This window comes from Pleurotus ostreatus, assembly GCF_014466165.1.
Source record: "Pleurotus ostreatus strain PC9 chromosome Unknown scaffold_8, whole genome shotgun sequence".
NCBI classification, from domain to species: Eukaryota; Fungi; Basidiomycota; class Agaricomycetes; order Agaricales; family Pleurotaceae; genus Pleurotus; species Pleurotus ostreatus.
In genome coordinates this window covers 2,172,309-2,196,125 of record NW_023503163.1, presented here as the reverse complement: position 1 = coordinate 2,196,125, position 23,817 = coordinate 2,172,309, and the positions used below count along the sequence as shown (strand labels likewise).

The following is a 23,817-nucleotide window of genomic DNA, read 5'->3' as shown; positions in this document are numbered from 1 at the left end:
GATGCCGGTAAGTCATGTTGCAATGTTCTGTACGCATGGGTCGGATGACTTCCAAGGTGACTGCGGCTATCAGTCGTAGGTGCGTTTTCGTTGGACGATCGTTGTCCAACTGCAGGGGACGATGCAACAATATCACCCGAATATTCGGTGACAGATGGCTTCGGGGGACGAATCCACGGAGCCCGAGAGTTTTGCTCCCGAACCCACTTTAAGGCTCTTGAAATCAAATGAATTGTCAGAGAAGATATTGAATCCGGTACGAATTGGAAGTGGTACATGGCAATCAGTTGCAGTGCCTGTAGCAGCGGCCTCGCAGCTGTACATCAACATCAATTTGCAGCGTCGATGCGCGATACTAAAGAATAATAGGAATCGACGAACAGATCTCAGGCTGAGGAGCCTGGAATATATCATGGTTAGAGGCAGAGTTAAAGACAGCCTAGCCGCCGCCCAGAACCCTCTGAGTTTGAGCTGTCGACTGTACTAACCCTGGATCAGTCACGTGATATTACGGCGCTTGTTGAAAACCAAACATACAACTGGAGTGACTTGTAACCTTAAACCTGACCAGTAGTAGATCAGTTCAGCGAAGTCACAATTCTTCTCGAACTAGCCACTCATGTAAAATCCCCTTAGAGATCGCACGGGAATGGATTTCTGAATCTTACCCCGAATCTTATATCGCCAGAAGCTTACTATGCGGCCTGTGTTTGTCTCAAGCAATCTGTTGTGAGTACAACGTCGAAATGAACTTACCGGACCCGTGACAAAGCATTTTCACGAAGACCAATGATCTACAGGATATACATCCCCGCAAATCCCTTGAATACGGCTCTTTTTGGAGCATCAAGAAGCACGAACGTTCCAATGGTCCCCACGTTGATTGACAGGCAAGTGTTAAAGTCACGGTTCACTCACGCTAAATTCAACCACCGTCGAATTCAAGGAGCGACGAAGACGCAATCGTGGACGATATCGGTTCCCCGCCGAAAGCAGAAGATACCGTTAATTGTGAATATGTGTTGAGCGGTCACTTGTAAATAAGCCGCTGAGGGCCGCGCGCGAGATGACAGCATATTGCGTTTAACTGGCCAGCAAACGTAAGAGCAGAAGAATACGGACGGTCGGAAACTGCCATCAGAAACCAGCAATACAGACACTACCCGGGCCCGGGTAACCGCACCTCCCAGATTCGACTGTTTTGTCGACTATCGAATATTGATTGTCACAGTCGGAGCGCCGTCAGCAGTGAAAAGTCCGTCGACAGTTTCCTTTTCAAGCGACAACTTAGGTTGAACCGTGGGAAACCACGAGATGGTAACAGTGGTTCGAGTGCAAGAGCTGCCGGTGAGCGACGGACTTTCTACTGGGCCTCATCGATCATCTCGCACAGTATTGTCCGAACCCGCGTATTCCTCATGGAGCGACGTCCCCAAGGGGCAGATTCATAGGACGCTCGCCGAATATCTTATCAATACTCGACAGTACATATACAAGGTCCTCTCGCTGGGTTCTTCATTTATTCTCCGCTAATTTCACCCTCCTCGTCGACCCTTGTCCAGAGGAAATGCCATACATCTTTGGCCTCTCTGCGCCGACCGAGCCCGCACTTCTTGATCTTCGTGATCAATATGTACATTGGCTACAGTCTCCCCAAGGCGAATCCATCCGACTTGCGGATGTCGTCTACACTACCATTGCCCACCGGCCCGTCCAGTCTCACCGCCTTTCGATTTCAGCTAGCACGAAGCCTGAGCTTGTAGAGAAACTTCGCTCAGCTACGGTGGTACAGGCTTCACAAGAAGCAGCTCGCGTGGCCTTCGTGTTTTCGGGCCAGGGAAGTCAATACCTGGGAATGGGGCGCTCACTCTATCAAACTTCGACGTTGTTCCGACAGCACATTGATCAGTGTCATGCGATCTTGATCGACATGGGGCTTCCAGGGGTGCTCCCCGTCGTCACTGCAGGCGCGGAAGGAAGTGGATTGTCGCCTTTGGAGGAGTTCCAGGCGTATCAGACGGGTGTCTTTGCCGTTGAATTTGCTCTCGCTAAACTCTGGATATCTTGGGGATTGAAGCCAGCGCTGGTCGCTGGACAGGGGTCAGTGTGAAGGCAGTTTGTCATATTAATAGAAGGCTAACCGTGTGTATATCCAGTCTAGGGGAGTATGCGGCCCTGGTCGTTGCCGGTGTGCTGACACTTGAAGGGGCGTTGACCATCGTCGCCAGCCGAGTACAGCTGCTGATCAGAGAATGCGTGGCTAACTCGAACGGAATGCTCGTAGTTTCGCTTGCTCCGTCCGCAGTACGAGAAGCCCTCCATACGTCCGAGCACTTCGATTTGCTGTCTATCTCCTGTTGTAACAGTGCATTCGATTGCGTCATCTCAGGGCCGCTGTGGCAACTCAAGGCGCTCAAAGACTATCTCGACGCTGAGGTTCACTGCCGATCTAAATTCCTCACGATCCCTTACGATTTTGCAAGCTCGAAGGCATTCAAGTCACTAGACGATGATATCAATATCACGACGAGTAGGATTGAAATTTTTGCACCGATTATTCCTGTTTTGTCAAATCAATTCGGGGAGGTGATCATGCCTGGAGATAGGTCGACGTTCGACGGGGTGTACTTTGCAAGGCACTCCGCGCACCCCATGCCCTTTGATAAAGGAACGCTCCAAAGTCTATGTATGCACGCAAGTCTACACATGGACGCTTGGGTGGATATCAGCCCGCATGCGACATCCTTCCCTATGCTCGAGTCCAGTCCCAGTGTTTCTGAGGATGCATCTTTGGAGTCTTTACGACGGCAACAAACAGCATGGTCTCTACTTGCGGCAACGCTATCCGACCTTTACGTGGCAAACGTCAACATCCGCTGGAGGGACGTATTCAGCCAACTTGCCTCCTCCTCCTGTTCGAAGGTGCCCTCCAACTCTTTGCCAAAAGCGAAACATTCTGTTCGGTTCCAAGACGAAGAACCATCCGAGCGTTTATCGGCCATACACGATGAGCCAGCGCTGATCGCAGCCCACCCATTCCTCCATTCATGGGCGCAGTTTCCATCTAGTGATAACGGCCTTGTCGCCGTTTTCGAAACTCCTGCGACTCGACTCGTCGACTACGTCAAAGATCACATCGTGTGTGGTTCTTCTGCCGTATGCCCCGTTTCTGTCTTCTCCGAATTGGTGCTTTCGGCAATATCTATGTCTAAACGGCATCTGGGAATCAGCTATCAAGACTCTGATGTCCTTCTTCGACAAATGCACTTTAGCAGGCCGTTTATCTTCAACGAAGACGCATCGCAAACGATCATCACGAGTATCACGCTCAACAACGGCTTCGGTATTTTTAGTATCCATTCAAGGTCAGGGAGCTTTCAGGCTGAGGATATACACATGAATGGGGAGTACCGCCTCCAAGCCACCCATCTCCGTGCTTCGAAGTTCAACCGTGCACTGGCTAGCATAGAGCGACACGTCGACACCCTGTGTGACATGTCCGCCAACAACGAACTTCAATTCTTTTCGTCGCGCACCGTGTTCGACGTCCTATTCCGCCGCATCATCACGTACGGAGAGCGATACCGTACCTTGGAATCCTTTACCCTTTCGCCTCGAGGGATGGAAGCTGTTGCTCAATTTAAGCTTCCCGCGTCCCTGGTTCGCGCAGGCGAAGGCTATTTCATCCAACCGGCATTCGTCGAAGCCCTGGTCCAGGTGGCGAACCTCACAGCCGACCTTAGCAGTGGAAGCCAGGATGCTTTTCTCTGCAGCGAGTTGGGCTCCTTGCGTACCATCCCGAGCCAGATCAACGCCACCGCCCAGCATACATTATATTGCAGCGCTGCATCTTTGGAAGACGGTAGACTGATGGTCGCTGACGTATATGCCATAGCCGACACAGGATCTGGATCCAGACAGCTCGTGGCGCATCTAAAGGGGCTTCAGCTCCGTCGTGTCCGGGTTGATGTCCTTCGCAGAGGGTTGTCTGTATTGGCGACAACATCTTTGAAATTGCCACTTAAGCGGCCATCTCGTTCCCGCGAAACGATCATTAATGACGAACCGGTGTCCCCTCCCAGCAAATCAGTTAGCGTTTCCTCGTCTCCCACACTTGTCCCCGACGACGCATCGGACGACCCAGTCCCCGGTGGCAAATTGGGCGAACCAATCCCCTTCGACCTGGATTCAGGAGATCATGACCAACCCGTGGAGAAATCAAAGGCAGCCTACGGGAAGGCATCATATCAAGCTAGAGGGAAGGATGTGCCACCGGCTGCCGACGACCATATCCCACTTCTCAACGCTCAAAGAGTAAACAAAGTACCAAAGGTCGTTCACCACGTAGAAGATGATTTCGTCCCAGAGCAGATCTCCATGCAACCGTCTGAAGCAGCCCGGATGAAGAAACTTCTGCGAATGGAGGCCATTCCAGCTGCGCTACAAACCTCCAGGAATAGGCGCCCACCCTTGTTCCTCGTTCACGATGGTAGCGGAATTGTGACGCATTACAGTCGTATTGGAAACATAGATCGCGGACTTTGGGGCATGTTTAACCCTCTCTTTTTTGAAAACAAACACTGGGATGGTGTTGTACCAATGGCGCAGGCGTATGCCAAACATATACTGAACACGAGCACAGGGGACGCTCCTATCCTGATAGGGGGTGAGAGTCTCTTTTGTATGATCACTTTTTGACGCTCACCTACGTAACCAAGGTTGGTCCTTTGGTGGAGTTTTGGCGTACGAGATTGCCCGGCAGATAAACGCTAGATGCCCGTCGAAAGTGCTAGGGATCCTGCTCATCGATTCTCCTGGGCCGATTGCGCATGTTCCGTTGTCCGACTCATTGATCGATTCGGTTGTCGGTCTTGAGACCTCTAAATCGAAGTCGACGTTGGCAAGGCTTGTTAAGAGGCAATTCCAGACGAACTCCCGCATGCTTGGGCGATACGATCCACTAGCTTCCAATGCTCCCTGCCCTCCCATTGCGCTGCTCCGGTCTAGTGAAGGTTTTAATCCACCTGGCGTGGCGGACGTGCCTATATGGCTGGCTGATCGCCACAATACCGAGCTCGCCACCGAGGGTTGGAGAACGCTCTCGAAAGATCCCATCAAAGTCATTGATATTCCTGGAAATCACTTTGAACCTTTCCACCCTAAAAACGTGCGTTACTGAATTATTTCCAAACATGATCATTAATAATGTTTTCTTCAGATTTCGGAAGTTTCCCGCTGTATCGCTATAGGCTGTGAATATCTAGAGAGATTGTAATGATAGATTAGACATCGATTGTTGACCGTTGAGTGTTGACGCCATTCTTTTAACACATGCGGGGGTTCACGAGGCTTATTTTCGAGGCTGGAGAAAATTCGTAGATAGAGGAATCTCGAAGTCCTTCGATGTGTATTTACAGGTGGAATTTATTGTTACAAGGTTCCAATCAGACTGTGCCACTAGCTGAGATTTTGATAGTAGCACTGGGCTTTCCAGACTGACTGCCGTAGCCCTCGATCTTCTTGACGATGTCAAAGCCCTCAACGACTTCGCCTTGGGGTCGGTCAGTCTCACTGGTACGATCTGCGATGAACTGATGATCATACCGAAGACAACATGGGCACCATCCAACCAAGATGTAACGACAGTGGTGATGAAGAATTGGGAGCCGTTGGTATTCTTGCCAGCGTTGGCCATGGAAAGAAGACCAGGCTTGGTGTGCTTAAGCTGGAAGTTCTCGTCTACGATATTAATCGATTAGTCACGATCGCGTTGTATATATTAATTCATTAAGAACCTGCGAATTTCTCTCCGTAGATGGACTTTCCGCCAGTGCCGTTGTGCTTGGTGAAGTCACCACCTTGAAGCATGAATGAAGGGATCACACGGTGGAATCCAGAGCCAGCGTATCCAAAGCCATTCTGGCCAGTGGCGAGCTCTCGGAAGTTTCTGGCAGTTTTGGGAACGACGTCGTCGAATAGCTTGAAGACAATACGTCCCGCAGCCTGGTTGTTAATTGTGATATCGAACTAGAGGCAGTTAATGTTGTGAGCCGCGATCCCTGGTGGAAATTATCGGCGGCGCGATCGTGGGCAGATCCTCATGATCAAGGTAGACCAGAGTATGCCGCAAAAACTTTGAGTCAAATATTGAAAGAGATGAACTCACGTAGACGTTGGCCATGGTTGTAGATGAGATCGATGCTACAGCTTTCACAGCGCGCGCAGGTATTAAAATAGGGGAGGGCGGTCGTAACCGAATCGGAGATAAAATTTCGAGTTCCGATTTCCCTTCGCTTAGACGCAAGTAGTAAGTTGGTGTTTTCCACAAATTTAGAGATGACCATGCTATTAGTTCATTGGCGATAAGTTTTGTAACAAAGGTAAGGCAAACGATGAGCACTACGTTGGAGAATACAATCCAAAAGTATTGCAGAATCCTTTCTAACGTTCATCTGTCTTCAGACCAAGGACCTGCCACTCCGCCTGAGCATCCTCAAAGGATCTCTTGATGATACTCGCGTGCTTCTCCGACCTGGACTTGAAGCCAACTTTGTAGATGTACGGTACAGCAACGATGCCATCCGAAAATGTTGCAGCTTCGTCGTTAATGTCTGGAATAACTGGTGATCCAGTCTTCGGATCTCTGGGGGCTTCGAATTGAACACCCCAGATCAGGCGTGATAGGACGATGAAGAGCGAAGCTTCAGCAATGTGGCTTCCCTGGCAGAAGCGCCTACCCCATCCGAATACGTAGCTATTGGATGATGCGGATGTCATTTAAATTGGAGCAAGTCGGGAGAACCTTGCGAGTAACTCACTGGTCCCTGTCTGAATCGGGTCCACTGCCCCATCTGGTGGGTTTACCCTCGGTGTACCACCGCTCTGGTTGATATGCGAATGGGTTAGGGAATCGGACAGGGTCCATGTGGATTGCCCAGATGTTGCTGTCAGACCAGGGTAAGTTCGCAGGGTATGTCGCTAAATGATATGGTCTCACCCTATCACTGTTGAACCTTTAGGTATCAGGTATCCTAGCGATAGATTGTCAATGGTTAGCGGAGGGGGTGTGCTAAAATGGGGTTATCCACCTTTGTACACCTCATCTTCGTGAGCGCTGTGAGGTATACCTAGGGTGGATTGCTCAGATATAGAATGATATGTACAATGAGTGGTATCTTACCCATGATCGAAGGGGGTCGGCGACGGAGAGTCTCCTTGATACATGCAACGAGATACGGGAGGTTTGGTTCATCTTCAAAGGTAGGCATGCGATCTGAGCCGACTACTCGGTCTACTTCTGCCCGAACCTTCTGCAATACTTCCGGGTGTGCAAGCATCATGAGAATGAAAGCTATTCGGGGGATATAAGATGACGTGCTCTGATGAATGGGAAAATCAGAAACGTACATTGCATGGTGCTAGCAGTGGTATCTGAACCGGCCTCAAGGACAGTCCCAGCAGTGTAAGCCAAAAGCGTATCCTTCAGCCACCCGTCGTCAGTCAGACCGCAGCCAGGCGCTTGTTCCTGCCCAGCTTCCGCACGCTGCTTCAAGTAGTTCCCAACGTAGCAATCGCTTGCGATTCCTTTGCTCATATCGCCTTGAATGTCCTTCAGGAGGCCACCCCACAGTTTCATTTCCCTAGCGAATATCAGCATCTTCTCAAATGAAGCAGATATGAAAGGATGAGCACCATTCGTGCATCTTCCGGGCGGCTACACGCCACGGCGCAAGGATATCTGGCAGCGTTCTGAAGACAGGGAAGGCATCGGCGCTAGAAGCGAACGTCAGGCGAACAATAGGCCGCAGCAAGAAGAACTTGAATTACATGTAATTTCCAGGCTGAGCGACATGAGTGAAGTTGGCCAGAACCTCGTATATCATATTCCTTTGAGAGCAGATAAGTGCTGAGAAGAGATAGATAAAAGTAACACACATACAAATACGTGTTGTTCGTGAGCTTGTGTACTCGCTTGCCATACATGACGGACATAACGATGCTGGTGGTCTGCAAGGGTCCTTAATGGCTGCCGAAGAAAGACAAAGGAGTCGGACTTACGTATCGTCGAATCAAGGAGAACCAATGCCTTTCTGGGACTTCACCATTGGGCCCTTCCTTGAGTTCCTCGACAATGCTTTGATCCCCATGACTGACGAGGTCGTAGAGCAAGACTCTTGATTCGAGTTCCTGGGCAGGCCTCAGGCGCTTAGATGGACCGGGACCAATAGCGCTTTGAAGAGATCGTCTCGCGGTCTAGGAAGACGCAGGGTAGCCCATGATGCACCATTCTAATCGAGTGAACACACCTTCCACTCCTTCTCGTAGGGTAAGAATACGAGTCTTTGACCAGCGCTCATTATATCGTGTGCGACGTGCGGGGGTGATCGGCTTGAGAAGTCTTTGCTTCGGTTGAGGAAGAGTTCATCGGCGGCCTCAGCAGTGTTGAGGACGACGACGTCTTGCCACGGGCCAAGGCGAAGGTGGAAGATTTCACCATACTCCTTCGCCCATTCTCGGAACTGGAGCCAACTGTGAATGGTTATACTTAATAATTTATCGGCGGGGACGTACCTTGGGGTAAGGGCGGAGGGCGTCAACCTGGAAGAGGTTGCCGAAGAAAGGTATGCCCTTGGGGCCAGGAGGAAGTTTGTACGGAGACGAGTTCCTCCTCCTGTAATGGACTACAGCCAGGAAGCTGAATGTGATTGCGATGGCAGTTAACTCGGTAGCCGACAGCGCCATGTTGAAGGGCGGTGCGACTGAAGAATTGGAAACGATGGGTATGCCGCATGTAAGCACTTATATATTTGGCTTCGGCATCTAGGATCGGTGGTAGGGTGGCAAGACAGGACACGGTGTCACCTAAATCCCTTACTACCACATCTCAACTTCCGGCGATGGCAAACGGAGTGGAAGGTCATACACTTCTGGCGGTAATGAGCTTACCCATCGGCGGAGTTGGTGGATCAGCGTCCTCTCACGTCGACTAGAAGCCTAATCCCAACCGTGCCACTAGCAATACCTACGGGAGGAGGGGAATTCGTAAATTGCGGGGTTACTCTGGACTGCGAGGCTACTTACAGTGAGATCACGGGAGTCGGTGTTGGAGGTGGGTGCAGGTGGGCGCCTTCGCTGCCGTTACGCGAGTTTCACTACCCGGTTCTCAAGATGGAAGAGCTTCCGTGTTCTGCGCAGATATATTTATACGCAGAAGATTCGTGTGGGCGACCTGCGGAATTGCGCTTGTTCGAGTTGCCTGGATCGTCAAAACTCGAACTGTTTCGATGTTCTTTCTTCCTCGACGCTCATCTCGACTCACCCAATGTACCGTAATCGACGAAAATCCTCGTTTACAGACATCAGAACGCCAGCCACCCTCCACGTGTAGATGAGAGAGCGCACTGTTAAAAATAGGGCGACATCACTATTCAATGGAAATATATATTCTGGACTCGCTTTGCGACATTTCGCCACACTGCGCGCCGAGGCACTATTCGACAGAACGAGGATCAAAGTTGAAACATATTGGACGCTCACTGGTGTAAACGCCACCAGTTCCCTCGCGACTGTTATCATCATTCAAACGCACTCGGAATTTGGGATTTAAACGTCGTCGCCGGGTCAACGAGTGGATGAACCATCTGATTCGCCGAGTGCCCGCAGCCCAGGCTTTATGGACAACGTCAGTCGTGGGCCAGAGGGCAGAATTGACATACTATCAAAGGCCAGTTCACACAAGTCGCGTCAAACACAACATATAGATCAAAGTCGCTACCAGACATTCTGCGTTGAATGAGTCTAGACTTCATAGATCAGCGAGCTCTTCGCGACTGTCACGAGGCCCAACGTACCACACCACGGAATTGGGAGCCACCTTTGCAAAGATAAAAAATCAAGTTCGTGCGCAGGTCCACTGTCACGCGGGCGGCTCTGACTTTTGGTTTGTCACAAGCCCAAGCCACAAGAGTGAACTAACTTAAAGTCAGTGGTCCTGGAGCTAGTTCGACAGTTGGCGAAATCAGCTCCCTAGTACGCTCCTAGTGCATGGTCAGAAGAACGGAATCAACAGATGGCCCCAGTTGCTAGCGCTGCGACAGACGCTATCATGGGGGGTCTAACGAAGTCATGCCAGTGTATTTGCAGCATATAAAATGAACGACGGCGCGGCTTATCTTCCTCATCCTCCAAATACCTTTCTTACCTGGTGAGTACTGTTACACCTCGCTACTTCACGGAGATGGCTGATTCGAACTTCTTTTTTTGTTCGTGTAGAAGGTCTTACTCGTTCACCACATTCGGTTGGTCTAGCTCAAACGCACAGCGACGAAGTCATATACTAATACTTATACATAGAACCATGCGCTTCCCAGCCCTTGTTGTCATCGCAGCCCTCGCGCTCAGCGTTGCCGGCGCCCCAGTCGAAAACAGCCTCATCAAAGGCCCACCACCCCCAGACGACATGAGCGTCTGCGGCAAAATCGCCTACACCGCGAAGGCCATTAAGGAGACGATCAAAGACAAACTACGAGGATGCCTCAAGATTGGAGGAAGCGCTATGGGTTAAGCTATTTCTCGTCAACACTGATTCAGACTCCTGATCTCATGAATAATATGTCTATCATATCATATGTATTTATATACCATAATTCCGTGTTTTCTATATAATCTTTAAACAAAGAGACGAGTGGGGCGAGGTAGCTTAATCTGTACAGCAACAGACGGCCAGTGACATGCTGATTAATTCGGTCGGTCTACGTAGTACAAATTACAATGCATCTATGTAATGCTCGCAAGGATGGGAGTTGAGAGTGGTGTACATGCCTATGGTACATAATGAACAATGTTGTTGAATTGCAAATGATGATACAGTGCACGTTGTGATCATGCGTGGTTGGAGACGGCATTTCCGAGAAGTTAAACGACAACGAAGGCATAAAGAGATGGGACGTCCAACGAGCACGGATGGCAAATAGAAGAGAAATGTATAGTATACTACCGTTAGGAAGGGTAGGCAAGCACCATATTTCCAAAATCTTCATCTTCAATATCATCCAGCGGGTCCGTATCCATCGCCCATGAGAATTGCATGCTGCTCGCCTTGGGGATTGGTGACGCGGTGATACTGACTGCGCCGACAAGAGAAGGAAGGTTGTCAAAAGGAGGAGATCTTGGAGTTGCTGAGGACAAACTTGCTGAGGACCGAGACGGTGAGAGGAACGGCAACGAAGGGGGTGTTGACGACGTATTTGACCGTTGAAGGTTTAGCACCCTACTGAACAAGCTGGGTGAGAAGGATGATTTAGGGCGAGGTTTGGTCGGCGAGGATGGCCTAGAAGGTAAAGTGGTTTCATTTGGGCGGGCATCAGGTAGCAGAGGAGAGAACTGTGGTGCGTCGTCAGCGTTGTTTCCCTTCCCTTCAACATCACTGCTAATTAGCTCGTCCACCTCTTCCTCTTCCGCCTCCATGGGTTCTTCTGATTCATATCCATTCTGCACCACCTTCCTACCTCCCTTGACTTCCCGTTGGCTATCTGATACCACCGCTGCCTCCTCCTCTCTAACGAGCCGAGGGGACCACAGTGAGTGGTGGCAACCCATATTCTCGACGGCGGTGGGACGGATCCAGCGTACCGAAGGAGAAATTGGACTTGACGTGAGCTTGTTCAACCGGCGTCGTTTACGAGCAGGGGACGAGGGAGATTCAATATCGTCGGCGCCAGGAGACTTGATAGAGGTCTTTAGAGAAATAGGATTGGGGTCTCCTGTCACCAGAGGCACTGGTAGTTCTTTTGGCAGGTCAGAAAGGCCTAGCGTATCGGGCGGGACCGAGGGTCGTTTGAGGGGTCGAGGACAAGGACGAGGATGGGGCGGTTCGCGGGGTGAATCTTGTGGTGAACTGTCGGACGCGTTTACCGCAGGCGTTGGAGTCGTGAGTCTCGAAACTAAACTGGGTAACGGCTGCAGAGAGCTCCGTAGATGATGGGGGAGGAGGTGAAGAACGGATTTGATTGTCTTACGGCCATCCCGAAGACACTCCTCGATGGCGGAGGGGGTGGCATGGGCGACCTGGGAGTGGAGCGGTATAGAATCCGGGGTAGAAGGTATTGAAGGAGCGAGCTGCTCTGCGACGAGATGCTCATCTTCATTGGTGAACGGACCACCAATCTCGTTCAAGCCGCGCAAAGGAGTTTCTATGGGCGCACGAACGTCGTTGGCCGAAACCGGCAGGCTGGCAGGCTTCGAGGAATGTGAGACGGGGTCCGAGTCGTCCTCCGAGTCACTGACAAGGGAAATCACCTCCCTTGTCCCCGTCTGACCTTTCGATCTGATTGGTCTTGGGGGCGGGCTGGGAGAGGAAGGGATTTCGATTACATTTGGATCAGTGGTTACACGTGCTAGAGAAATAACTATGGGGTTGAGAGTATCAGGCGAAAAGGTCTCCACGCACCCCTTTGCCTCTTTTTCGGACGGAATAAAACATCGGGGCGTGGCGACGATACGCGTCGTCGTTTACGCGTCGCCACTCCCTGGCCACTCGCTCTTGTAGCATCTTCCTTATCCGTCGATCTGGCCGGGCAGAGTCGTCTCTTTCCTGTCGTTGACGTGGATACTCGAGGACCTGACGTGATACTTCCTCGAGACGTCGACGCGACCGGGACGGGGTCACTGACGCGTGCCCGCCTCCGTGCAGTGGGTAGCAGGCCCATGAGTAGAGGGTCGCGCGCTTAATTTGGACAGATCCTCACAGCCACTGCATCAATCGGCGCTCAGCCTTTCTATTACCTAAAAATTGACAACGTTGCATTGTGTTAAACTTATTTACATTACAGTGTCAGCTGTGTACTGTCTCAAAAACACTACAATTTCGCCGCTCGGGGCGCTTCATTCAGCGACGTCCACTAAGCGACATGATAATTAGCAGCGATTAGAGAGACAAATGTGCTAGCCTACCCAAGGTGCCCACTCTTTCATGTGGTCCACCGTGTCAGTGAACACTGCTGACCTTCTTTCCTTGAACGACTGCGTCCCCTCGACGAGATCATGCCGGTTCCCAGTGATCATCTTCTTGAAAAGGTATGACTCGATGATATGAGCATCCTCTGCGCTCGATGGGGCGTGGAGCAGCAGCGCCTTTGTGGCAACAATGGATGGTGCCGAAGTCGAGGACGCTAGTTCTCTGGCGAATGTCAAGGCTGCGGGCAGCACATCTTCGCGTTTGGGGAGGATGGTGAAGTAGAGTCGGTTCAGGAGGGGGTGGGTGGGCAGGAATATTTGTCCCGACAGGAGGAGTGCTGTCGCTGCAGAGTACCCGAGAAGGCGAGGGAGGAGGAAGGACGTGGCTCCTATCAAGCAGAAGTAAGTGTCATATCGTTCACAAGAGTGGTTGGATCACAGGTTACGCACCTTCAGGCGATACCGCGCGGCTTGCAAACGGGAAGGCGATCTTCGCACCTCCCCATGCGACGCGGAAGTCGAAAGGGAGTTGCAAGGCAGTCGCACCAGCACCCACTGCGTTGCCGTTGATGGCTGCAATGGTGATCTTCCGGCATCGAAGGACGGCCAAAGAAACCTGGCCTGCGGCATCCCGGTAGTCTTCAAGTGCATCAGAATGAAGTTGAGACTATGGTGGGACTCAAGGATCACCGTGGTCTGCGATGGTGTCTGGATCAATGCCATTCCAGTGCCATGCGTCGGATAGATTGGCCTAGGATTTGACATGTATGTCAGTGTCGGACAATCTTGGGGTATATTACGGTGACTTACTCCTGAGCAATAGGCAGGGGCGGTATGATCTGCTGTAAAGATCACGACCCGGACTCTGTCATCCTTATCTGCGTATTCCAAAGCCTGTACAAGCTCTGGGATCAATGACGCGACAAAGGTATTCCGCCTGCACAGAATTTTGCCTGATTAGCGGTGTACTTATTCAAAAAGGTGCCACTTACGCGTTAACCTTGTTGACAATGACCAAAATGCCATCGTCGAACGAGACCTGGATAAAGGATAAATCGAGGGAGTTGTAGTCAATGTCGGACATAGTCACGGTCTGAATCGCTTAGCGTCTGATGCTGAGTGCTTATAAGCCGACTGTAGTACCGAAGAATTGGGGATCAGAACTCTTCTATCTTCCACTGAATAATAGGAGTTAAATTCTGACTACCAATACTCAGTGCAAAACTCAGGGTATCGGGGATACGCAGACCCCTGTACTATCGTGCCAGTGGAGAGGCTCTAACGATAACGATCATCGCTACCCCGCTACTGGGCTGGAAGTAGGGACTAGTATTGAACTTGGCAGTGGCACTGACAATGAACCTGTCCCGGCAGAAGCCGTGTCCCGTGTGGCGGTGCGTTACATCTTGGATCACCGGCACTGGTGCCTTTTGTAGGCCGTAGCGCTACTCAAATCTCCTCTTGCCCTACTTCTGACCCTAGCAACGCCTCCGAATCGTGCTAACGGATAATTGTCAGGACCCTGGGGAATCACTGCCTACTGCGAGTTCTAATTTACCCTCTATTTATAGTACTTACCTACTAACGATGTGATAGCAGCACGGTGGGATGCACCACTCCCGACAACTAGGGCCTCGTGGTGCTTATCATTTTGAGCCCTAAGTTACTCCAACGATGTGTCTAGGCCGCCTCGTAGGACACTGGCACGACTTACTGGGTAGCTGTTGATATCGCCCCAAGGCTTCATGCTGATGGCCCGCCTGTTGGGGCTCCATATCGCAGATGGTGCCATTGGTAGGTAGTTAACTATCCAAATCCTTAGACAAAGACTCGCGTCACTCGAGGTTCTGAGTTTGATAGTGGACAGAAATTTAATCCACCGATGATATCCTTCTAGACGTTCCATCTACCTAGGTATAATGGTGCTGGCTCAGATCAAAACTTAGGTGCGACTTCGTCAGCGAGAATGGAAATTTTCGGTCACAAGTTAATCAATGACCCCCCCTTCAGGGGGGGGCAACGCACGGTGTGCACGTTACCATCATACAGCAGGCGGGCGACTGGGCAGTATCAAAGAGAGATTGCATTCAGAACACTAAATTTGAATGCTCAGTATTCAGTACCTCAGGCTTGGTGATGGAGTAGATATCGATTCATTCAAAACTCTTGACAGGATACAAATACATGGGTGACAACCGTCGCGACGCACGTAACTTACACCTACGGAATGCTACCATCAGAGTGTTCAAAGCTTGCTCTTGGCGGAATAGTACTGCTTCTGCAAGAAGCCCATTATTGCATCCGCTAAACAGATAAGATTGAGCTGCAAGCACAAGGGTGAAGTATTGTCACCTTACCGCATTCTCCAGGAGCCTGTTGAGGCACCTACAAGTAATTCGTCGATCAGTGGGAGGGGGAATCACAAACGAGTGGAGAAGCTTACAAAATGACCATCCGAGTTGATAATGACGTTTGAGGAGTTCTTTCTGCGACGCCAGACACGTAATTGGGCTTCAAGAGGACCACCGAAACTACGGACGGAGAACCGACATCAGCAGCCACTCTCGTACGAACACGCGATCAACTTGCGCTGTCGTCTCTGGCTTGGGCATAATCCAGAACATGGGAATCCTTTCGTCGACGTCTTTCATCCTCTGCCAGACCTCGTAGAATGTAGGGACATCAGTGAATGTTGACGCCTCCTCCACGGGCGGCATCTTGAGTAGTAATACTTGCCGTTCGGCCCTCTGGTTGCCCCCTTCTTCGAGGTCAGAGAGGGGCATCATGACAAGTGGGTGTGAGGTGCTTACCTGGGAAGGATGGGATGGCGTATGTGTAAAGCCCGTGGTCAACATAAGACTGCAATACATCTGGGTGCCAAGACTGAAAGAAGGGGTTCTTGAGCATCAAAGCCTTCGCTTCCTCCCTAAATCAGGACATGAGCTCTGGCGCCGTTGTCCGATCCGCAGTGAAGTTCACAGACCTGGAGTCCCATCTGTCGCGTCTGAGGAGAATTCCCAAAGCCGTATCGGGGACGTATGGATTCTTGGTCAATTCATAGCACAGTGGAGAGACTATAGTCGCGTCCACGTTGATGAGAGAAGAGAACAATGCCGGGTTGATCAACGCAGCCAGTGTCCTGCGCAAGAAGTCGTTAGGTTTGCAACGCCCGCACGAAAGGGCAGCTAGTTACATGGTCAACCCGCCGAATGAGTGGCCGACGCCCACAAGTTTGCGATGCTTGAATCCATACTTCTGGCGATATTCGGACTCTGCCGCACTGACCTGTGGTATGTGAGTTGGAGGGGTGTCCAAAGGACTCTCCGCTAGGAAGTACGTGAGGAAGTTGACAATATCGCGGGAATTGTCCCTGCAGTCATCTATGCAACTCATTCAGCAAATGATATGAAGTCGTAGAGATAACGCCTACAGACTAGGCCGACCTTTCCCTTGTTCAGCAATGCGGAGTCGCCAGTTTGAACGGCTTCGTAAGACCAGACTTCGGCAATATCACAGGACGAAGTGGATGTGAAGATATAGCGGAGAGTTGCATCCCATGTCTTGTACAAAATTCAAAATTAGTAATGTCTCGTAAATAGTGCGGAGAAGTACCTCTTTATTGAATCCATTCCCGTGCACAAAGAGGAGAGTCAATCCGCTTCCATCCTTTGGACCCTTCTTGACGTAGCGGTTAGCGACAATCCACAACAATGCCTCACGTCCTTGATAGCTGTTTTCCTCGGGCTTCGGGGCAGCAACCTCAGTTCGGACTCTGGCAATATACTTCTGCATTTCTATCGCGGCCTGCTTCTTTCCTTCCTTGGAGCCGCCATAATCACCCGTGAAGGGGATTGGAACGTACGGAGTGCTCCTTGGCCAAGCACCGGGGATAATATGGGTGGAAATAAGAAACGGCTCGTTAGTCGAGTCGCGTTCGGGGGATGGCAAGCCCGGGAGGTCTGTAGTGGTCAACGAGATCGGCGGTGGGTTTACCGGGAGAAGTGGGCGTATCGGGAAGGTTGGTTTGTTGGTGAGTGAGGCATGCGGGATGGGGTAGGATGTAATGGTGGAGAAATTGACGGTATTGGCATCAGAATCCAAGGATAAAAGAGTTGACATGATGCAGTAACCAAAGGTATGGCCCTTGCAAAGACGACTCGCTGCCGTATAAATATTCAACCAATTTGTAGGCTAGCACCGTTATCTGTGCAGATAGCGCCACCAGTGCGGGGGCCCGAAGTTGGATCTTCAATATGCACCAAGGGCAGTCAGGGGTCTGGGGTCGTCACAGAACTCTAGAAGATTCCTAGAGGGATCGTATGAACTAAGTGCGCCGCCGCCGCGGGGAGGCGACCTTCCGAAATTCATGACCCTAGCCACGAGACTACCTGCAAGATGATAAGTGTAATTGTGCTTTGACATGGATTTCAAACCAACAACTCGCAGAGAGATGATCATGGACTCCCCCCACCCGACATTAACAACTGGCTCATGGTAGTCAATGCAATTTCCTTCTACATGATAAACACTCCTCCGAACCGTCCTCTCGCTGAAAGTGGACAGATAATCGAATCCACATACAAGAATTCCTGCTACGTCTCTGGCGCGCAAGGTCTGATCAGTATACAGTAGTGCGAACATTTCGAGATACCCACCTAAGCCAATGCAGATATGTGCTTGTTCCGTCTGCGTACTGCACATCCTGAGCTCCTTTGCTGGGGATGACCCCGGACTCTGCTCTGCACGCGCCTTGTACGATTTGTGCAAAGGGATGGCGATGAATCAGATACTCGGAGTCTCAGAGATCATTTTGATTTCCGAATCAACGTCAAGGAGACGCATAGGCTTGTGATCAGCGGGCCATAGTAATTCATCCGTTCGACATCCGCCCTACACATTGGGGAAGAGTGCGTGGATCGCTGTGTCCTTGGTCATGTTTCCGGAGGATCGTTGGTTTTCTCAGTGTGTACTAAAGCGTACAGTGGGCAGGGTACTTGGGTGTGTCTCGTAGAGTTGGCGATACTAATTTACTTCGTCTTCGTGGTCAAGGCAGAGGACCAGGAATTGAAGGGACGAGTGGGAGCAGCCAGAGTCTTTTATCGAATCTTCCCGTATATCTGCTAAGCGCAGTCCGCCGAGTTCAGTACTCACTCTACGCAGTGGCCTTCCTTGGGTGTAGAAGAGAAGAACCACGAGTTGCAGAACAGAGTCTTGTAGAGGGCTTGTGAAAGACCGTTGTGGCTGTGCTTACAGCAACTGCCCTTTTGGTGTAGACCTCTTCCTCGTACCTTGCTTGTATCCGCCACTTTTATGACCGCGACGTCCACGACAGCAACATCGACATGTCTTCAGAATCCTACAATCTCCAATATCTACTCCCCAATACCCCGTTTCTCCTCGCCTACTCTTTGCCGCTCCTTCTCGTTTCCTTGATCTTGACATTTACTGGGTCTTTTCTCACCCTCGACCGCACGCGCTCATTCCCCCAGAAATATCAACCTATTCCAGGCTCCTTTGGGACGCAGAACTCTCGTAAACAACTCTGGATTCTCGAAGGGGGAGTTGGGGGATTGGCAATCGGCTTCCTCTTTGGGGGTAAGCCATTCTTTTGTTGGCCGTGCTACACATTGTTTGATGCCACACAGTCCAGTTATCGACACTCCTTGCGCTGCTGATCCCTTCGGTAACTTCGTCGAGCCGCTTGGGAAATGGTAGCTTCCTGGCCATCTGGATCATTTCATCTGTCCTCACGACTCTCCTGGCTGGTCGTTGGAGGTATTGCGCTTTCGCTTTCATAGGCCTTTCCGGCGGGTATGTGCTTGCAGATCTTATCGACCGTCCCAGTTGACCAGATCTACTACCAGTTCTATGCTTGCAACAGGACTATCTATCATTATCCACCCCAACCTCGTAACGCGACAGATCTTCGTTGGGATTCTTACCCCATTCATGCTTATCTCGTCTCTCCTCCCGTTGCCGCGCCATCGCCGGATAACCCTTCGTTTCTGTGCAGCCACGGCAGGCTCCTTTGGTTTGACCCTCTCCACGGCTCTCCTTGCACATATCCCCGCGTGGGCGAATTGTTGGGAACGGCTGTGGGTGCATGCTGATATCGAGTGGGGGACGAGTCATGAGAAGGGGCTGAGTGCGATGTTCTGTCTGTGTATCGTGATAGGTGTGGTCGTCGATTGGTTCCTGAGGCGCAAGTTCGGTGAATGTCCTGACGAGGTACGTCTATGTATACTGTATACACGCGCACACTAACTTTGCAAGTAGAAATGGGACTCGTATCTCGCTGACTACGCCTCTAACCTCCCCAATCGCGCGGACCGCGCCGGGTCGTTCCAGCCACTGACAACATTCTGGGAACGAACTTTTGGTGCAAAGAAAGAGCCCGAGATCATATTTCCCCCGACATCTGGCACTCCGGACTTGAAATCACCGCAGGGGTTCGACGTGTCTGTCCCCTCACTGCACAAACACGATGACGTACTGTCCCTCCCCAAATCCCCTGGCTTCCTCCGTAAGGCACGCTCGCAAACGCGGTTCTCCCCCGGTGCGAAGAGACGCGAGGCAGTGAAATTCCGACCAATGGGGGAACTGAGTTCGGACTCTGAGCACGAAGGAGATAGCTTCCCCCGTAGACCATGGCTAAAGCACAATTCGACTACGTCTACGGATGCTACGCTCGTGGATGCAAAGCAGGGTGGTAGTAAGTCGAGGGGGTTCGATCCAAAGGGCTTGGACTATGATGAAGAGCTTGCGAAGTTGCAGGCTTTGGGAAAGGCGCGGGATATCCAGGAAGGCTCGATCCCTGAGTACTCAGATCATGAAGACGAACAACCAGCCAAGTCCACTGGCGCCTCTAGTGCAACGTCACATACGGCGGTCGCACAATTATCGCCGTCGGCATCATCGCATCCGGCACACACACCACTTGCACCAGTCCCTGCGACGCCATCATTGATCATGGCGCTGGACCGTGTTGCTATTGCTCAGAGACAGGCATTTGGCGGCAATGTGACCTCACCGACACCCAAGGCAGACGGCCTTCCGCGAGCCAGTCTGCCACCATCTGCAGATCACCTCCCCCTGGAAGGTCGAGCCGTACACACCGGACGCTGGCAGGACTTTTGGAGAGAAGTTGACGATAAAGCTCGACAGTAGAGCTATGCCCTTCACGACTTCCATGAGTGAGCATTGGATATTTATAATTATATATTTATTCTGAATTTGACCTACTTAATTACGACTTTTACGAGTTTATATCATGTCATACCTACCTGTAGGACGATCACAAAGGATGGTGCCTCATTACAAGTACCCCAGCATGCATGCCAAAGCTTCTCAAAATATCGCTCGTGCTTCCTAGAAAGCTTGGTTTTTCAGCTAGGACAGGAGCCGTATGGCCATATGGTCAGGCCACTTCTTTGTGGGGCACACACACTCGGTAGAAACCTATCTTCACGGAGTTGACGAACGGCACTGCCCCATATTTAATTTCGACAACTCGATGGAGACCCAGTCCCTGGTGCCTAGTGATTGTCGGCAAATGAGGTGCTCGAGAACCGCAAAGTCGCGTCTAGTGTGGCTCGAAGCCCGCAATTCATGATTCGCGAAGGTGGCTGTAAGGGTTCAAGAATAATACAAGGCTCCGTAAGACAGACCCACCTTGCCACCGCCGAAATCATCATGGCGAAACCGACTATTATAAGCACAGAACTGAAGACGGTCGCGCGCGGGACCACGTTCTTACGGAGGCGAGATCCGGAACAATGATATGATCTCAGAATGCTCGCTGATTAGAGAACGCCGGTTAGGTCGTTTCTTATTCTTCAACTTCAATTGGCCATAGCTAACCAAATTGGTAGGATTCCCGCCATCGATGCTAGCACGTCGTCCGGATAGTCATGTTCGCCAGCGGATCCAGTGTGCAAAACAGAGCACTTCTTTGGTGGAAGTTAGCGGCCGAACACGATGAGCCATTAACGCCTCATGATGCCGGCCCCGACTCCGTTATAGTTTGTGAAGTTAATAGCCGAGCATGAAGCGTCATCAACGCCCCACGGTGTTCGCTTCGACTCCGCTATAGTGTATGTAGGTACCATCACTTGACTCGGAATTCCGTGGTACGATTTATGGCGCCGGCGCATCAGCATGGAGGCGCGTCTGGTGTAGGCTTGATTAGATACTGTGATGCGGGTTGTTACTGGTGAGCTTCAACTTTCCTTTCCGACACAAGGGCAACATTGAGTACACCTTGTTTACTAAGATCGCACGCTGTTGCTCAAGGATCGAGCCTATACTAGGGAATATGGACGTCCGTTGCAATTCGTGCACCTCAAGACCTGATTCGATAGCCGTCCGACAGCCGACCCGCCCATCCCAGCAGCAATTGTAGCTGACTTAGGCCATTAGGATGAATTAACTCCATACTCCGCAAAATCATGATTCGAGCCAGAGCGCCGTCATTTTGTGAACATAGTAGTTCGTACTTTGATCCCCTTGATGCTCTAGTTTTCGCAGTTGTGCTTAACCCACCCGGAACTCGTCATGATGGGCTCGGCTGGAGGCAAACGCAATGTCCACCCACATGATCCAACCATTCCTACGAAGGAGATAGCTCTTTAGGAAAATAATGTATCGCTGATAGAAGCTAACCGTTGGTGACTATTTTAGGACCTTTCGCTCAGAATTTATAAAAGCACTCGACGAATCGACAGAAAACTCCACAATATTCAGTCACCCAGCACATTCAGGCATTAACATGGCAGCTCACATCCCATCTACGGGCAAAGCCCAAGTTCGTGCTCTCCTCGGTCTCCTCAATACAGCGGTAGAGGAAGCGATCGCGGAATACGACAAGCAGGGACTCGATGTCCCCTCTATAGATCATGGATACGCACACCCTATGGATGGACGGCTACCGTCGCTCAAGTTCAAGCACGCGATTCGTACTCTCGAAGGAGCATGCGGGCAAATATGCGCAACGCTCGCCCAACCCAGTCACACAATGGTTAATGTGCGTTACTATTGCATGCACGTTAACCATAAACAGGGACGCATCTGACTTCGCTTCCCACAGTACAGCATGAACGCCTTTGTGCCGGCAGCCATTAACGCAGCGATCAGGGCGGATATCGCTGAACGCTTATCCAAGCATCCCAACGGGCTTCATGTCAATGACCTTGCCAAGGAGACTTCTATACACCCCCAGAAGCTTGGAACGCTTATGCGGCTTCTCGTTACGAATCACTGTTTCCGGGAAGGTGAAAGAAGCAGCGTTCATTTGAGAGGAGACATGCTGATCATTCTACGTGTTTATGCAGTTTCGTCCAATGTCTTCGCCAACAACCGTTTGTCCTTGACAATGTCACCCAATAATGGTAATAAGGTCTGCGATATCCTTGAATTGAAGTCAGGAGAGATGCATCGTAAAGCCACTATGTGGTTGTATGAAGCTCTTACAGACCCTGACTTTGGGCCGACGTACAATGCGACCCGCTCCCCCCTGATGTACGCCCTCGGCAAAGAAGGCTACAGCGGGACTCTATATGAATACTTGAATACGCAGGTAAGCTATGCGTCTATTCTGTCCTGACTGTTTACTCATAGCTATGTGCTCCATAGCCGGGCGTCGTGGAGGTATGGAACCGGGAGTCAGTTGCTGTCTAATTCTTGTGCTGACACTCCATGATCAGAGCTTCGCGAACGCCATGGTTGGATACAGAAGCGCCACAGGACATCTGAATCTCCTGAATGGTACGCCACCAACTCCGTTTATGATCAATGGTCTAATGCCCAATGCCTAGTTTTCCCTTGGGGAACACTCCCTCCCAGCACTAGCGTATGCGACTTGGGCTCGGGTAATGGGAATATCTCCATTGAGATATCGAAGCACTTCCCCCAGTTAAAAATAACCCTCCAAGACCTTCCGGAGACTATTCGAGAAGCACGGAAGGCAGGTCCTCCAAGTGTACTATGGCGGGCGCAACTGATCTTAATCAACACCAGTTTTGGCAGACGGAATATCCTGAAGCAATCAACGAGGGGCGGGTGACGTTCACACCCTTAGATTTCTTCAAGGAATCTCCCGTTCCGGGACAAGACATATACTATGTATGTGGCCCAACGCCGATTCCTGATCTCCGGCTTTCAGAACTGAAAATGATCATTTGACAGCTCAGCCAAATCTTTCACAATTGGGGAGATGAACACAGTCTGACACTTCTGAAGAACATCCGACGCGTAATGGTACCTGGGAGTCGGATGTTGATTGGTATGTTGGTAGGATGAGAATCGTGACTAATGTCTGATGTCGCTTTCGAACAGATGACTATCTAGCCGTTCATCTTGACCCTGCCTCCATCGAGAAGCAGCACACATCCATGTCACGGGTATGTCAGGACATGCTTGTCGTTTGGACATCTAACTGTATCGGCGATAGGCGCCCCGCCCCTTGAGCCCGGGATTCGGTCAAGGACAATCCAGAACGTACACTCAGGATTTCTGCATGTTGATTATGTGCAACGCAAGGGAACGCTCCCTCGAAGATTTCATAGAACTTTGGTTAGCCTATTCTTCATTTAAGTTTTGCTGCACTCTCTAAATCCAGATGTAGCGCCGCAGCAGATCTAAAATTCGTGAGGGTATGGGACTTGGCCGAAACTTGTCTTACAGAGTTTATCGCGGCCTAGAGAAGATGGTTGCTGCATCTTTCTGTGTGTATATAGATTGAATTTAGATCACTGATGTATTCCGCCATATGTATAGACTTCTGCTGCCTACGATACGTCCACCGCGCTCCACGTCAAGATAACGTAGAAATAAGAAGACATAATATGCACATTTCTTCTCCCTACA

The 23,817-nt window shown here is 50.9% G+C and overlaps 9 protein-coding genes across 9 annotated transcripts; 4 read left to right on the top strand and 5 right to left on the bottom strand.

Annotated features, from left to right (window-relative positions):
* Positions 1-1,567: 1,567 nt before the first annotated feature.
* On the top strand, positions 1,568-5,275 carry PC9H_011052 (uncharacterized protein; the record flags this gene model as incomplete). Its single annotated transcript, XM_036780537.1, has 4 exons — positions 1,568-2,100; positions 2,157-4,666; positions 4,719-5,167; positions 5,219-5,275. The coding sequence occupies 4 exons, from the start codon at positions 1,568-1,570 to the stop codon at positions 5,273-5,275; spliced, it is 3,549 nt and encodes a 1,182-aa protein (XP_036627920.1).
* A 169-nt stretch (positions 5,276-5,444) lies between these two features.
* On the bottom strand, positions 5,445-6,181 carry CPA1_3 (Multifunctional pyrimidine synthesis protein CAD; the record flags this gene model as incomplete). Its single annotated transcript, XM_036780536.1, has 4 exons — positions 5,445-5,551; positions 5,605-5,739; positions 5,796-6,027; positions 6,167-6,181. The coding sequence occupies 4 exons, from the start codon at positions 6,179-6,181 to the stop codon at positions 5,445-5,447; spliced, it is 489 nt and encodes a 162-aa protein (XP_036627919.1).
* Positions 6,182-6,441: 260 nt separating this feature from the next.
* PC9H_011050 (uncharacterized protein) lies at positions 6,442-8,742 on the bottom strand (the record flags this gene model as incomplete). The annotated part of the gene is made up of 12 exons (XM_036780535.1): positions 6,442-6,754; positions 6,819-6,944; positions 6,998-7,031; positions 7,089-7,127; positions 7,181-7,351; positions 7,408-7,640; positions 7,693-7,773; positions 7,828-7,887; positions 7,940-8,007; positions 8,059-8,253; positions 8,307-8,519; positions 8,572-8,742. The coding sequence occupies 12 exons, from the start codon at positions 8,740-8,742 to the stop codon at positions 6,442-6,444; spliced, it is 1,704 nt and encodes a 567-aa protein (XP_036627918.1).
* A 1,409-nt stretch (positions 8,743-10,151) lies between these two features.
* Positions 10,152-10,564, top strand: PC9H_011049 (uncharacterized protein; the record flags this gene model as incomplete). Its single annotated transcript, XM_036780534.1, has 3 exons — positions 10,152-10,204; positions 10,276-10,298; positions 10,371-10,564. 3 exons carry the CDS (start codon positions 10,152-10,154, stop codon positions 10,562-10,564), a joined length of 270 nt encoding a protein of 89 aa, XP_036627917.1.
* Positions 10,565-10,998: 434 nt separating this feature from the next.
* On the bottom strand, positions 10,999-12,707 carry PC9H_011048 (uncharacterized protein; the record flags this gene model as incomplete). The annotated part of the gene is made up of 2 exons (XM_036780533.1): positions 10,999-12,395; positions 12,449-12,707. 2 exons carry the CDS (start codon positions 12,705-12,707, stop codon positions 10,999-11,001), a joined length of 1,656 nt encoding a protein of 551 aa, XP_036627916.1.
* Positions 12,708-12,857: 150 nt separating this feature from the next.
* Positions 12,858-14,038, bottom strand: PC9H_011047 (uncharacterized protein; the record flags this gene model as incomplete). Its single annotated transcript, XM_036780532.1, has 6 exons — positions 12,858-12,899; positions 12,952-13,343; positions 13,405-13,593; positions 13,645-13,705; positions 13,765-13,891; positions 13,947-14,038. 6 exons carry the CDS (start codon positions 14,036-14,038, stop codon positions 12,858-12,860), a joined length of 903 nt encoding a protein of 300 aa, XP_036627915.1.
* A 1,161-nt stretch (positions 14,039-15,199) lies between these two features.
* PC9H_011046 (uncharacterized protein) lies at positions 15,200-17,073 on the bottom strand (the record flags this gene model as incomplete). The annotated part of the gene is made up of 9 exons (XM_036780531.1): positions 15,200-15,258; positions 15,312-15,339; positions 15,398-15,485; positions 15,529-15,712; positions 15,765-15,880; positions 15,938-16,093; positions 16,148-16,334; positions 16,385-16,514; positions 16,567-17,073. 9 exons carry the CDS (start codon positions 17,071-17,073, stop codon positions 15,200-15,202), a joined length of 1,455 nt encoding a protein of 484 aa, XP_036627914.1.
* A 1,223-nt stretch (positions 17,074-18,296) lies between these two features.
* On the top strand, positions 18,297-20,121 carry PC9H_011045 (uncharacterized protein; the record flags this gene model as incomplete). Its single annotated transcript, XM_036780530.1, has 4 exons — positions 18,297-18,549; positions 18,600-18,765; positions 18,819-19,182; positions 19,231-20,121. The coding sequence occupies 4 exons, from the start codon at positions 18,297-18,299 to the stop codon at positions 20,119-20,121; spliced, it is 1,674 nt and encodes a 557-aa protein (XP_036627913.1).
* A 1,600-nt stretch (positions 20,122-21,721) lies between these two features.
* PC9H_011044 (uncharacterized protein) lies at positions 21,722-23,651 on the top strand (the record flags this gene model as incomplete). The annotated part of the gene is made up of 10 exons (XM_036780529.1): positions 21,722-21,976; positions 22,040-22,223; positions 22,284-22,537; positions 22,656-22,716; positions 22,767-22,930; positions 22,978-23,073; positions 23,137-23,233; positions 23,287-23,351; positions 23,402-23,523; positions 23,576-23,651. The coding sequence occupies 10 exons, from the start codon at positions 21,722-21,724 to the stop codon at positions 23,649-23,651; spliced, it is 1,374 nt and encodes a 457-aa protein (XP_036627912.1).
* Between the last annotated feature and the right edge of the window lie 166 nt (positions 23,652-23,817).